The sequence below is a fragment of the Typopeltis vanoorti genome, chromosome 9 (assembly GCF_054136105.1).
Source record: "Typopeltis vanoorti isolate ZY-2024b chromosome 9, IOZ_Tvanoo_1.0, whole genome shotgun sequence".
NCBI classification, from domain to species: Eukaryota; Metazoa; Arthropoda; class Arachnida; order Uropygi; family Thelyphonidae; genus Typopeltis; species Typopeltis vanoorti.
Window position 1 is genome coordinate 65,897,295 of NC_143557.1, and position 16,306 is coordinate 65,913,600.

The window sequence follows — 16,306 nt, forward strand, 5'->3', positions numbered from 1 at the left end:
CTACGCACAAAATAAATCCTTATGCTAACAAAACTAGTAGAGTCACATTTATGCCTTCTGTCTTGCCATGCTAGATATGAATAAACCAAGGATTTCATCTTGTCAAGTTCTTCTGCCACAAAGCCTCCTTTCCACATTATTTGGTGCATTCATTTGATATCTTCAAAATTCCATTCTCCAACATGATTAATTGAACTTCTTCCAATATTTATCCTTTTTCTCACCTGGATCCAAGAAAATTCTCATTATTTTATGAACATTCTTCATCAAAGGCCTGTGTAGCTCAGTGGAAGTGGCGCTTGCGTCCTCTGCGCTTGGCCGCTTGAACTTAGACTTAGGTTCTAGTCTAGTTGCTGACTGGAGGAACTTTTTCTAAGCCTATCTTCGACCGGGTCCCGCGTTAGTCGATTTCTAGCACAGGCAAGCGGGTTTTTTCTCCCGGAAACGCGGGTTTTCGTCCCGTAAACTCAAGAAAATCGACCGTAGTACCTACATTATTTCAGACAGTGACAGATCTTGTTAGGGTTAGGTACCAAGAGATGGCAGCACTTGTTTGCCAGCCTCTTCATCGGTGGCTGCTATAATTAGTGATAGACATGGGCAAGCTATCTCTGATTGGCTACCGGTGGAGATTGAACTGCCCACTCAGTCTCCAAAAGCTAGATAGGGTATAAAGGCCTCGCCTACTCCCTATTAGGGAATAAAAGGCGTTAGTTGATTTTTTTCCATTCATCTTTCTTTATCACTTTTCATATCACGTATCATAATCGTCAGTTCTTTTATCTCTTATTGGTTATTTAGTCCATAACCTCATCTATGGTTCCTTTACTAGGAGATGCCTTCCTTGCCTACCAACACTACTGCTCATACAACTGAACAGTCTTTCAATAAATTCAACTCCAACTTCAAAAGGCAAGAATGTAAAAAAAAAAAAACTTGTATTCTGCGAAAACATCAGTCATGTCTCTTAATTCCTCATGAAATCGATGGATTCGGATACTTTTCCCTTCAATGTTGGATCCTCTCATTTTCGGATTGTGTCTTCATATCATCACCATATCTTAGTATCATTTTCCTCCTCCATCTCAAGCATATATGTGACCCAAGCAAAATTAATTCTAAAGGAGCGCTGTCTACTTCTTATCGGGAATAAAAGGCCTTAGAGGAATTATTTAATTGAATTGAATTTATTTGTTTATTTTAATGTTATGACCATAGTAGACTCCATATATACATAAGGAATTTTAAGAATTTTGCTGTTTAAAATTTAAATTCTCTTATTTGGATACCATTTGCTTATCTTATTTCGGTATTTCAGTTATTGTAACCATTATTATTATTATTTGCAGCATTGATAAATATTCTTTATAATAATAACGAATTTCTAAGATTAACAATCATTAACCAAACACTCCTGCACGAACTGTTTTATGTATTCTCTGACCGCTTAGCGGCTTAGAAACGTGGTTCGTGTGTAAGTGGTAGTGATATCAAATGCGGCGTTTGTGAATCTCCGGAATGTCACTTTACACTTATTTTTTTTTTCTAATATAAATTTTTTATGCCCAAAATAAACGAATATCTTTTAATTCTCATCCGACGAAACGGGTTTCAACTTAAAGTTACATTCTGAAAAGTAATTTCGAAGAACACCCAGTATGGTAAGGAAAACAAGTGCGATTGAACTGATTCGTTTTAGCATATTCATGATTGACTGAGTGTTATCACTCAGTTGCACATAATAGTTTTAAAAGCAGCCGTTGTGTCCTATGGAAAAAATAATTATGAGAAGTGCTAATGGCTGTACGAATAGTTGTTATTGACCTTTCTGTAGTATTGCTGCTGGCAGCATAAATGAGTCTCCAAAAATTCCATATTTACTCTTTTATCCTCATGTACAAATCTGGATATGTGTGTGTGTGTATGTATATATATATATATATATATATATATATATCACACACACACACATTGGATGATTTTATTAACATACATCAGAGTAACAAACATATCATCAGGATATTTTACCTAATTTCTATTTTATTTTTCTTTTTTGCATAAAAACAGTTGAAGATATCTTTCACAGAGCAGAACATTATCTAAAGTTATTTAAATAGTATATAGCATTTTAAAATAACATGTTGAAATAAGTATTGAGACAGCACACTATATTTCAGAGAAACTTAAATTATACACATCTCAGTTTTCGGTATGGGTCCTCCTTCAGTTTGAACTTTCTGCCTTTACCATCCACCATTTAACTACAATGAGTCAGATTTTTAGGACCATTTTTTCTACATCATGATCCGCCCATGTAAAGTAGAATGCACTTATCTGGTTCATATCTGATATTTTTGTCTGGTATTATTAAGGTCAGAACTCTACAGGGAAAGTGATTATGACAAGCTTAGTATGATGTACATTGTTGTGTTGAAAGAGATTAAGTTGGTTCCATAAAACTGCTGCAATGGAAGAAGCATTGCTTTATTAAGAAGTATTGCACATTCTTTGATGTTCATCCTTCCAGGTACTGTAGCTGAAGGTTTCTATGTCCATACCAGGTGAAACAATTCTGTCATTAAATTTCACAGCTGGGAGGATGCATGTATTCATTCTTAGGGCATTCTTGAGTCAATGGGTATATTCATGCCATATCTGTACTCCTTCATCTAGCTGTGAAAGTGTGATTTCAGAGACTTGTAATGTTCTATTGGCCAACCAAGATGTTCTTTATATCATGTAGTCAGTGTTGCTGATTACTTATTGATTATATTGGTAATTAGCTTATTTGCAGCTACCGTTCTATAGAAACCAAGACTGTGTAGCTCTTTATATACACTGCTAATCTGAATCCCTGTAGTTTCTTTAAACTCCTAGTTGATTATTTCTCATTATGCTGTCAAGATCTCTGAACCAACCTTTCTAAGTATTTTTTTGATTGCCAGATGTTAGCTTTCTAGGTCTTCCTGTGTGTGTTTCTCAGCTTTGGTTGTACTTTCACATTTCCATTGACAGGTAACATTGCTTACAGGTAATTTGGAGTGATTCACTCTTTTAGCAATGTCATGAACAGGGCAGTCTACTGATATGGTATTTGATAACTTCTCTTCAAAGAATGTGTACTCCTCTACATGCTATTGACAATGAATGGATATATATATATATATAGTCAACTCTATAAATATGTGTGGCTGACTTATAATAGCAGTGTAGGCTATGCATGATGACAGGAATGTAAGCATGTTTCATTCTGAAATAGGTGCTTAGGTCCAGTGCTTATATATATATTATTATTATTATTATTATTATTATTACGTGATACCTCTAGGGAGTCCAAGAACTCATCGAGGGAGGGCATAAACATCCATGTCGCTGCGGGATTAGAACCCACAACCTTTTGGTTGGAGAGCGGATACGCTCTCCAACCGCTAACCACTGGGCCAACTAGGCCGGCATATGTTTCTACCCTAGTGTAAACAGTAATGTTGCTCATTGCATTTATGGTAAGAGTGTTTTGCTTTAGATAAAAGTGTGATGGTCATCTTTTAAGACCTAAGATCTTTAGATATCTTATTTTAATTCTTTCCAAAGGGAAGCTCCTTTTGCTGATAATAAAAATGTGATATACATCGTTTCAGTTCATTTGAAGAACTTTAGATAATTCCATTTCTGATATAGTGGAAAGTATACTTGAACTGGAGCTTTGTAATACTGGATGCATATTAGTCAGTTCCCTTGTCAGAAATGCAGTAAAGAGTATTATTGCTTATACAGTCTTGATGATTTCAGAGTCAGTTTGGATATCTTTGTGATTTTTAAGGGTTTTTGAGCATCTCTTCCCCCACCCAAGAAGAGAGAGTCATTATCTCAAAACTGGAAAGTGTGGTCGAATGTTTGGAACCTTGTTAACAGAAGGCCCTCTAAGGTTTCCAAATGAATTTTCATGCCTGCAAACTGTTTTTACTTCATTAATTTTGTGCTATATTAAAGCTATTTAATATAGTACAAATAGTTGTTATTTGTGCTATTTTAATTTATATTAAATAAATTTTATATTTTAATTTATATTAAATAAATTAAAAGAATTTAGATATTAAATGATGTGTATATTATTTTCTCTGACATCTCCATGGAGTCAGAGGTTTATCAGAGGAGTACTGTACTAGCCATTTTCACATAATGCCTATTATACTTCTTGAACTTATTCACCAGCAATCACTCACATCTTGCTCTGGCAACCAATTTTCCCTTTTCACCACATTCCAAGCAAAAAGCATAGTCGGTAAAACAGAATTCCTTGTAGTGGAGAAATATGCATTAAACACAGTTTGTTTATGCTGTTTACTCCTTCCAATTAGCGTTCAAATAATTTAAGTTTTTCATACTGATTACTTTCTGTGTTCTAACTGAATTAATTTGCCTTAGCATTTCATAGTGCTGACATCTGTTGGCTTGGAAAGAAAAAGAATAGCATGTGATAGGTTATGAAATTAAATTTAATAGGCTTAAGTTTTGTCAATACTTCGTTGATATTCTCAATGTAAACAAAAAAGAGCCCATGTAGCTCTGTCAGTCTTGACAATGCCCTTTGGTTAGGAAGACCTGGGTTTGAATCCTCTCTGTAGGATGCAAGGAACCTTTATCAGTGCTTTTCATTTGAAGATCAGTCTGGTTTCATACAGGTGGCAGGGTTTTTCCTCCTCCCCATCACCATGCAAACTGGTGAGGAGAACACAGAATTTACACCCAGAAATATATCTTTAGGCAGAAGACTAACCATGTTTTCCTGAAAATTATTGTCATGGAAACTAATCCTTGCAGTCTCTGGGCCTTAAGCATCTAGTAAGTATTGTGTATTATTGCACAGCTGAAATTTCCTAAAGAGAGAATTTGGACATTAAGTGATGTATATATTATTATTTTCTCTGGCATCTCCATGGAGTCAGAGGCTCATCAGAGGAGTACTGGATTAGCTATTATTCACATAATGCCCGTTATACTTCTTGAATTTAATCACCTATGTTATTACTGCTTTGTTACCAATGCTTTGAACCAATGTTACTTCTTTAACATATGTGACAGACACTAATGTGGGAACAGAGGTGGATGGATTGAAGGTTCTTAGGATATTGCAGAATCTTAATATAAATACAACTGTAGGATTAGATGAGATTTCAGCTCAGGTTTTGCGAAAATGTGCAAGGGAACTGGCAATGCCTCTGATTAGGCTCCTTAATTTAATTCTCAGCTCTGGTAGAGTTCCAGGGGAAGACTTGCATTGGCAAATTAGTACAGGTCGAGTGATTATTATGGGGGACTTCAACTATGGCGTATAGACTGGAAGGAAATGGAATTTATACACCTACTGAGAGATAATTACGCAAGGCAGCATGTGTTGGAGGGGACTAGGGGTGTGAGAGTATTGGACCTGGGTCATAGGATCAGAAGAGCTAAAGTGACCATGTGTTCTTACCCTTGGAAGATTGTATAACATGAGGAATATTCTGTCAAGAAGTATTCCTCATGTTATATGGGTATATGTGGAACTACAAGGCAGGTGATTATGACAAGCTTAGGAAGAACACAAATCTGTGCCATGGCATAAAACACACTGCAGGGTAAGGATGTTAATAGTGTATGGGATATATTTAAGGGTTATCTAGAGGAAGCAATATTAAATTATATACCTAAGGTAAGGAGGATTAATCAGATAGGAGTTAGATAAGTAATATCATTAAGCATGAGCTGCAGAAGAAGAAAATGCTGTGGAGGGTATATACAGGGTGTTCGGGATAAATTTGACAGTTTTGTAAGGAAAAAGAAAATCTTCTTTGTATCTATTAAATTTAATGAATTGACAAAAAAACATTACAGGCAGAGTTAATTACAATACTATCAACAAGATTTACTCAAAATAACCACCATTAGCATCGATCACAGCTTCAATTCTGCTTCGGAACCTCGAACAAGCTGATGCTACAGTCTCCCTGGGAAGGGCCGCAAAAACTGTTTTAATTTTATCCATTAACTGGGCTTTTGTATTACTGGAAGTGCGATTGGTGTCTTTTTCAACTGCGTCCCATACAAAATAATCCATGGGGTTAAGGTCTGGGGAGTTTGGAGGCCAAACATTTGGACTGGTGAAGTCGTAGAAATTTTCAGACAACCATTTTTGACTTTTCCCAGAGGTGTGGCAAGGGGCCGAATCCTGCTGCCATACATACGGCCTACCATTGGCTACCCTTGTTATCCAGGGCTTGACTACAGTTAGCAACTCCACGAACAAAGCCCGAATTCCAATGCCAGGGTTCTTCAACACCTGTTCCTGCAGATTTGCAAGGAATTCTGCTGTACGAACGCAATCAGATCGTCTGCTAGGGATCTTTCTTCTTGCTACATCCTCGTAGTCACCATTGCAAGTCTCTAGTTCATGCCTGATTGTTTTTACTGTATTCAGGGAGCATTGGGCAGCAGTCGTAATATCCTTATTTTGATGGCGGGCACGAATCATCATGATACAAGTTATTCTCTTCCATGATTCAGGTGGGTTCCAGCTATCCATCCTTTCTGACATCTTGTATATGAATGAAGAAGGGTCCAAACTTTAAAATGAAGAGAAGTGTGTGTTAATACATGTAACTTACGGAAAAATATAATTAATTATAAATATGTCAAATTTATCCCGAACACCCTGTAAAGAGAAAGGTGACCAGCATGGCAAGGAAGACAAAATCAGATTATGAGAAGAATCTAGCTGAACAGGCCAAAGGCAATCCCAAAGAGTTCTTTTGTTATGTGGCAAATAAGAAGAAGAAGAATGACTATGGAAGATTAACTTAACAAGTGCTGATGGTCACGAGGCGACAGAAGTGGATAAAACAGTTGTGTTAGTGACTGATCACTTTGCAAGGGTGTATCATCCAAGTGAGGTTACTGCTGTAACATGTGACAGACACTAATGTGAGAACAAAGATGGATGACTAAACAAACACAGGTAATAACCACAGTAATAAGTTTTAATAAGTAAATATTTCATCCTAAGTATCTTAGGACATCGTTAGTACAGTTAATTCAAATAATACTAGGAATAATATACAGTTAGGGTGCATGATTACAATAGAATCCCAATATGTGTGCAGTAACATGTTATAGAATTAAATTAAAATATGTCTGGAGGGGAAAAAAAAAAAGATTACATTAAAATAAGATAACATATATAAAAATTATTTTACAATTTTGTATGACAATTTCCCATACTCTAGGAATAGCAAGAACGTCATTACAGTTTAGATTTAGTCTGTGAAGTAGGGCTTCATCACTTTTTTATATAAACGTTCATGTTTATATAAAGATCTATATAGAAGTTTGGTCTTTTCCCAATGGATCTTATGGTTTGGGTTTTCAACTCTATGTTGTGCAAGGCCAGATTTCTGCGGTTTGATAAGACAGATATGGTCTTGATGTTTGAAATGTGTTTATGAACAGATCTACCTGTCTGTCCATAGTAAGACAATTTACAGGAGCATGGACCCTCGTACATGCCAGGTAGCATCAGAGGTGAGAGTTTTTCTTTAGGAGAAGGTAACAAGTTATAGATCTGGTTGATTGGTTTGTAGGTAGTAGCAAGTTTATATTTCTTCATAATTTTTGAAAGATGTTTGGAGATGCCTTTGACATAAGGTATGGGAATTCTATGGGCTTGTTCTTGTCTAGTTGATGTGTGGGGAAGTGAATGATGATTTTTTTGAGTTGTTTTAAGATTGTATCCATTTTGTATGGCTGTAATTTTGATTATTTTCAATTCTTGGTTTAGAGATTCTTCAGAGGAGCAGAATCTGTGTGCTCTGGTTACTAATGATTTAAAGATGCCAAATTTTTGAGATGGATGGTGAGCAGAAGAATTGTGAATGTAGCGAGCTGAAAATGTCAGCTTGCAATAGACAGAAGTGGAGATGGAACCATCCTCTTTTCGTTGGATGTGTAAATCCAGAAAGGAGATACCCTATGGAGATTCTTTTTCTAGTGTAAATTTGATGCGAGGATGAAGAAGGTTTATTTTATCTAGAAAAAGGTGTACTTGTTCGGAATGACCCCAGACAGCAAAGACGTCATCGACATATCATAGCCAAATTTTTGGTTTGGGCTTAAACATGAAAATTTTTTCTTCAAGGTATTCTACAAACGGCTTTGCTAAATTTGGTGATAAGGGAGATCCCATTGCTGTTCCTTCCTCTTGCTTGTAAATTTTTTCTTTCCAAGTGAAGTAACCAGATGTAATAACAGATTTGAATAATTCAGCAATATCAGATGGAAATTTTTGAGTTAACAAGTCTACCGTTTCCTTATGGGGAATATTAGAGAAGAGGGAGACAATGTCGAAGCTAATTATCATGTCAGTTTCCAACAGTTGAATGTCTTTTATTTTTGCGTGAAATTCATAAATGCATTTCGGAACATCAAGACCGTATCCATCTTATCAAACCGCAGAAATCTGGCCTCACACAACAGAGTTGAAAACCCAAACCATAAGATCCATTGGGAAAAGACCAAACTTCTACATAGATCTTTATATAAACATGAATGTTTATATAAAGAAAGTGCTGAAGCCCTACCTCACAGATCAAATCTAAACTGTAATGACGTTCTTGCTATTCCTAAAGTATGGGAAATTGTCATACAAAATTGTGTAAAATAATTTTTATATATGTTTTCTTATTTTAATGTAATCTGGTGTTGTTTTTTTCCCTCCAGATATATTTTAATTTAATTCTATAACATGCTACTGCATGCATATTGGGATTCCATTGTAATCATGCACCCTAACTGTATGTTATTCCTAGTATTGTTTGAATTAACTCTACTGACGATGTCCTAAGATACTTAGGATGAAATATTTACTTATTAAAACTTATTACTGTGGTTATTATGTATGTTTGTTTAGTCATGAATTCTCCACAGGTTTCATTGTACAATAAAGAGGTGGATGAATTGGAGGTTTTTAGGATATTGCAGAATCTCAATGTAAATACAGCTGTGGGATTAGATAGGATGTCAGCTTAGGTTTTGAGAGAATGTGCAAGGAAACTGGCAGTGCCTCTAACTAAGCTCTTTAATTAAGTCTCAGCTCTGCTAGAGTTCCAAGGGAATGGAAAGAAGGCAAAATAATTCCCTTGCATAAGGGAGGTTCTAAGACCACAGTAGCAAATTATAGACCAATCAGTATCTTAGGAATGGTGGTAAAGTAGTATAATATGATACTGTATGAGAGGCAACATGGCTTTATGAAAGGTCGATTGTGGCTTTGTAATTTTCTAACGTTTTATGATGAGTAACAGCTGAGTTGGATAATGAAAATGGTTATGTGATGATTCTGCTGGATTTTGCAAAGGCATTTGACAGAGTTCCACATGGAACTCTATTATACAACTTAGAACAAATAGCGATGATGTGACACTAGTTATGTGGATAAGAGAGTGGCTGCTGGACAGATATTCAAAAGTGGTATATGGAGGGTCAGAAATGAGGCGAAAACAGGTGACTAGTGGTGTGCCGGTTCGGTGCTGGGACCATTGCTGTTTAATTTGTGTATAAATGATATAGGAAATAACCTGAAAGGGAATATTCAGTTGTTTGTTGATGATCCAAAATTAGGTAGAGTAAGGTAATCAAGACGATATGGAGAACTTGCATTTAAACATTTAAATTGCTCAAAGAGTTTTATAGGATTGATGCAGGGGAAATGTTTCAGCACTTGGCTGGAGGGGGGGGGGGAGGAACAAGGGGTCAAGAACTTGGAAGTTGAATAAGGGTGTAGTTAGTAGGGGTGTGAGGGTTAGATTTTTTTGCTTGGAGAGTTGTGAATGACTGGAATGGGTTTACAGAGTCAGTTGTGAGTGCCTTATCTGCTAATGGGTTCAAGGAGACCTATGATTGTGTAGATAGTTTGTTTCTCCCACATAGTCTTCAGACTTCATGAAGTTGCCCATACATCTTCATAATAATGAAGATGTAAAGAAAAAAACATGCACTCTAGCTTACCTAAAGTTATGAGACATTCCTTTATTGCAGGAAAAGGAATATAACTACTCAGTATGCAAATTTTGTTTCTTATAAAGGAGGTTAGTGGTTTGTTCAGAAGGCATTTCAGTCTCTTATGTCTTGATTACCTATTACTCTACCTAATTTTGGATCATCAACAAACAACTGAATATTCCCTTTCAGGTTATTTCCTATATCATATATATATATACACAGAGGAATTATTAAATAGCATGTTAGTGGGGGATGGACTGATAGTTGGATGTTTTTTGGAGAAAATGTTTCTATGTGCTTAATTGACAGCAAATGGGCATTCCTAAATCAATCCATGTTAAAAAAAAAAAAAAAAAAAAAGGAGTGGTCAATAGATGATACCAAGCTCAAGTTATGAGCTGGTAGGTGGTCATATGAAAATGCTGGCACCAGAGCTACTGCTACTTGAAGTGACTCATCTTACCATCAGACTCCAGAGAAGTTATGTTTGGAAATGTCAGCAGCCATATACATTTCCATGTATTTCTATGATATATATATTATTGTTATCAACATTTGACTTCCATGGAGTCAGAGACTCATTGTGGGAGGTACTTACTATTGCATACAATGCTCATCCAACTGCATTTAAACTGATTCTATGTGCCCACATCACAACACACTCAAGCAATGCATTCCACTCACCAACCACCCTCCATGCAAAGAACCTGCTTCTCACTCCTTTGCTTACACCCACCCTCCTTATACAGTTTCCAGCAATGGCCTCTTGTTCTACTCCCCTCTCCCATTCTATGAAAAATCTCTTCCATGTCTACCTGATAACAACCCCTGACCAGCTTATATGTCTCAATCATATCCTCCCTCTTCCTCCTATTCACGAGGCTCTACAACTTACATTCTCTCAATCTATCCTCGTCCAAAGACCACTGACTACCTTTGTGAATCTTCTCTGTACCTTTTCCAACATATTCTTGTCACCATGAAACTTGGCGACCAAATCTGTGCACAATAATCCATAAGAGGCCTGATCAAGGCCTTATACAATGGAATCATAACCTCTATTTCTGCATGTCAGGGTTCTCTGCATCATTGCCATTATTCGATGTGATGTGATGTCTTCACAACTTGTGCAATGTGGTCCCTGTGGTGGACAAAAACAAGGTTTTTGTCCACCATCATTCCTAGATCTCTTATCTCCTCTACTTCTGTTAAAGTTTCCCCACCAAGTGTATACTTGGCATCCCATCGTTGCTTACCATATCTCAAAACCTTACACTTGACAACATTGAACTGATAGTTCCACTTACCTGCCTATTCATGCAATCTATTCAAGTCCTCTTGTAAGGCTTTAACATCAGCCTGACTGTGCATTGCTTTCCCCAGTTTTGCATCATCTGCAGACAGCTGGATATCACTAGTTAAACCCGACCCAATATCATTAATATACAAATTGAACAACAATGGCCCCAAAATTGACCCATGCGCACACCACTGGTGATGACCTTTCTCTTTCGAGATACTGCACCCTCATATACAACTTTCTGATACCTATCTGACAGCAGTCACTGATCCAACAAAGAAGTCTGTTATCCAATCCCATCTGTTTCAATTTATTTAAGAGCTTGTTATGTGGTAGTCTATCAAAAGCCTTTGCAAAATCCAAGTACGCCACTGTATATGCATCTCCTCTGTCCAAGGTATTTGACACCTTGTTATAGTACATAAGTAAGTTAGTGAAACATGATCTCCCTCTTAACAAACCCATGCTGATAACCATAGAGAATACTGCTGTTATCAACCCATTTCTGTATCCTACTTCTCACCAATCTCCAGATATACAGACTGGCCTATAATTTGAAGCTACAGTCTTATCACTGCCTTTATGCAGTGGAGAGCTATATTCCATGAATTTTTGAGTAGCTTTAGCTTGTAGGACTGATTAGTATGAACTAAGACATAGATAATTCATACTGTGAGGTCTGTGTGTCTTGATTTTGATGGACAAGTTTGTGTGATGGCTGGAAAATGCTTTTATCTGAGCATGTTATTCTAGTGATGAAGTTTGGAGGTGATAGTATAACATAGCATTACTTCATGTGGTATTGTTTTGGTCCATATCATGAAAAGCAAGGAAAATGTAAGGACTAGTACATTTTTGCTGCAATGCTGGCATGTACATTTTTTTTTTTTTTAAATCAGATGATATGGCAGTACTGTGTGTGGGAAAGTGAAAAGAGAGAAGAAAAAAATGTTTTGATCTGTTTTTTTTTAAGCGCTGTGGATTGTAATCATTGGGGAAAACATTATGGGAGAAGGCTTCTCCAAAGAACAGAGGTATATGAAATAAGAAATTTGTATGATGAGTTTAAAGCTGAATTGTACAGAGATGGTGAGCAGTTGCTGATGTTTGTATGTAATTAGAGGAAAATGGAGAAGTGATATTGAAGTCTAGAAAAGACATAATGTGTCAACCAAGCATAATCTATGGGAAGTGAGTTAAGGGATCAGTGAGAGAAGGGGGCATCTATTAAGTGAATAGCTTTCTTCTGAATACAGTCAAACATTCTGAGAGAGAGGTTTTAGGTGAACCATCTAAAATGTGAGAGACAGTATTCTGAGATTGGGTTTATTTGAGATTTATAAAGTGTCAGGAGTTGAGCAAAAGAGAAGCATTGTTTAGAACAAAAAAAGAATGCCGAGCTTTTTCCAGGCTGAGAAGCTATGGACATGACATGTTTGTGCCAAGAGGCAAAAGTCAACCCAAGAAAGTGTCTAGTGGTTAGTGAGCAAAATATTGTCAAACGTGAGGAAGAGTGAAGCATGATCTTTCTTCCTGGAAATGAAACAGGATTGCATTTTGGTGACATTAGTTATAGAAGATCTTGAAGTTTGAGTTATCCAAGAGAACTTCAAGGTTTTGTAAAATAAGAAGAGGAATGGATAGTACTGTCATCAGCAAAGCTATGAATAGGATTGGATGCCAGAGAGAAAGAGAGTGAAAAGATCATTGATGTATAGGTGAAAGCACAGTACCCTGGGGTACTCCAGTATTGATATGGAAATCTGATGAGAGAAACCATCCATTATAACCTGCAGTGAATGACTGGAGAGGAAGCTGGTGATCCACTCCCAAAGGATAGGAGGAGGAGCTCATGATGGTAGTAGCGAGAAGGCTACAATGCCAGATTGATTAATTGCCGTGGAAATATCAAGAGTGATCACTTGAATTTCTCCAAACTTTTTCACGGCTTGTATCCAAAGGTGCATAGCTAGGAGATCTACTGTGGAGCAAGAATGGTGGAATTCATATTGGTGATTACTAATTGGCAAGTCTCCAATATAGTGAAGCAGTTGGTTGGCCATTGATGACTTTTATTCTTTTTGGAAACAGGCTGGATAAAAGATTTCTTCTAAGCTGTTGAATAAACGAGTATGACAGTTTGTACAGGCAATACAAGATGGGTGTTAGTTTTTCTGGAATACCGACTTTATACCTAATGGATGCCATTAATGGCAGCAAACTTGTTAGTATCAAGGCTGTTGAGTATTTTTCTGATATCCATCTCATGAAAGATAGAGAGGTGGTATAACTTATACATTGCAACTTAAAAGCCAACTTGTCATAGGACACCCTGTCACATGCATTTGAAAAATCCTAAAAAAATGACAGTACATTCCTTACCTTCATCCATTTCTCTTTTTACCGTGTTGTAAAAGGCAGCTACATTACTAAAACAAGAGCATCCCTTAATTACTTATTAAATTCATAATTAAATTACTTTATTGCTACTTTTATTATTTATCATTTATTACTAATATTTATTTATATATAATTTATTTAATTATTTAATTTAAAAAAATTAATTCAGTTTCATTCAAAGCTAATTATTTAATTTTTTAATATTAAAAAAATTTAATTTCATTTAAATTTATTTAATTCTTTGTTATTATGAAGTCAAAAGACTCATTGTGGGAAGTCCTAGTGTTATGCACAGTTTATCATACCATGCCTACCTCTGCACTCACCACACTCTTGGGCTATGCATTCCAATCACTCACTAATCTCCATGCAAAAATCCTGCTCCTCCCCCCTCCCCCCCTGCTTATACTCTCCTTATACAGCTTCCAGGGATGACCTCTTGCTCTCTCCCTATCTTCAACCATTCTATTCAAACCTCTCATGGTTTGAATAGAATAGGTAATGATAAGGAGATAATTCCACATTAATCTGGTAATAACTCCTTAACAGTATTTATATCTCAATCATATCTCCTCTCTTCCTCCTATCCAACAATTTCTGCAAATTGCATTTTCTTAATCTGTCTTCATACTATACTCAGTATTCCAGAGACCAAAAATCACCTTAGTCAATCATCTCTGGACCTTTTTCCAATACATCTTCATCTGTTTGAAAACCAGATGAGCAAATCTATGCACAGTAATCCATATGTTACCTGATCAAAGCCATGCCACAAGGGAACCATAACTTCATTACTTCTACAAGTCAGTGCCCTCTGCATCATTCCCATTATCCACTGTGCTGACCTCACAATTTTAGCAATATGTCCTTGAAATTTTGCATCTTTGTCCACAATCACTCCCAGATCTCTCATCTCCTCTACCTCTTTTAAGATATTTCCACCAGTTATGTACTCTACATTCCATCTCTGCTTCCTAAATTTCAAAACCTTATATTTGCAACATTCAATTAATAACCCCCACTCATTTACCCATTCAGCCATGTATTCAAGTCCTCTTGCAAAGCCACAGCATGCACTCTACCCATGATAGCTCTCCCCAACTTTGCATCATCTGCAAACAACTGCATAACACTATTTAGACCTCTCCCACTGTCATTTACATACAAGTTAAACAGCAATGGATGAAAAACAGACATTTGGGGTACACCACTAGTAACTTTCCTCTTATGGGATATCGCTCCTCTGAAGACAACTCGCTGACACCTATCAGACAGCCAGTCTCCAATCCAGCATACTAATCTACTTAGCCTCATCTATTCCAATTTAATTACCAACTTGTTATGTGGCAATTTATCAGAGGCCTTTGCAAAATCTAAATATATCACCGTGTGTGCATCACCCCTTATCCCAATACATTTGTCACTTTTTTATAATAAGTAAACAGATTGCTAAAACACATTCTTCCTTTAACAAACTCATGCTGGCCATCAAAGACTATTTTTCTGTTGTCAACCCAATTCTGAATCTTGATCCTAACTAACCTTTCTAATACCTTAACCACAACTCCAGACACACAGACTGGCCTATAATTCAAAGCTCCAGTCTTAACACCTCCCTGTATAGGAACAGTTTTACCCTCTTTCCGTTCCTTTGGAACTCGGCCCAGTTCAAGACTCATTCAAATGATATGTAAAAGCTGTTGTTAACTTCCCAGAACATTTCCTCAAAACATGTGAAATATTATCAAGTCTTACATCAAGCCTTATTTACATCAAGTTTATTAAATTCTTCATAACTTAATAACTTATTAACAGTTCCTCCTCCTTTCCCACTGCATTCAAGTTCTGCATGATAATCACATTCACAAGAATGAAATACCTTTATAAATTGCTCATTGAATACCTCAACTAAATCCTCTGCAGCAGTTATCATTCCTCCATTTTCACCAAGCAGTGTCATACTTCTATAATCATTCTTTCTTCTATTGGACACATATTGAAACAATTCCCTAGGATTTTTTTTTTTTTAGCTACATTAGCTAACTGCTGCTCATGCTGCACTTTTGCTACCCTTATCAAGTGAGTCACCTTCCTTGCCTGCTCTTTGTACTTCTTATGCAACTGGTTGTTATAATCACTCATCTCGTGCTTCTTCCATAATACCTTCTTCTTCTTCCAGATTGCATACCTTGCTTTATTAAATAAAATTGAATTAATTTGCGAAAATGGTCAACTGAAAAATGAGAGCAGTGAAGCAGATGTTATAAAGATGTAATGATTTCAAGGAAGGAAGTAATGCACAGAACATCAATATCTAATACTTTCAGAGGACAAGAAAGAAAGAAAAATGCAATGGATGATTGATGAAATTAATTTAAAAACAAGGTGGGAGGAGACCAAGGATTGAGCTTCCAGGATAGTTCAGTCAGTAACAGTGGTTGGAAAGACCTGGGTTCTGATTCTATCCAGGATGCAGAGGCATACTGGGTCTAAAAATATTGGTTGCCAGGAGACAAAGGGGGGCCTAACCACATCTATAAGGCCATCTTTAATTTTTATAAGAAATAAATACAA

General features: G+C 36.5%; 1 protein-coding gene across 1 annotated transcript in view; it reads left to right on the forward strand.

The window, feature by feature from the left end:
- Positions 1-1,484: 1,484 nt before the first annotated feature.
- RabGGTa (Rab geranylgeranyltransferase subunit alpha) overlaps positions 1,485-16,306 on the forward strand; it is a 268,975-nt gene continuing 254,153 nt past the window's right edge. Inside the window, exon 1 of the mRNA XM_090397695.1 lies at positions 1,485-1,661. Coding sequence (XP_090253821.1) covers positions 1,659-1,661 — 3 coding nt within the window. The 5' untranslated portion in view covers positions 1,485-1,658. The remainder of the gene's footprint in view (positions 1,662-16,306) is intronic.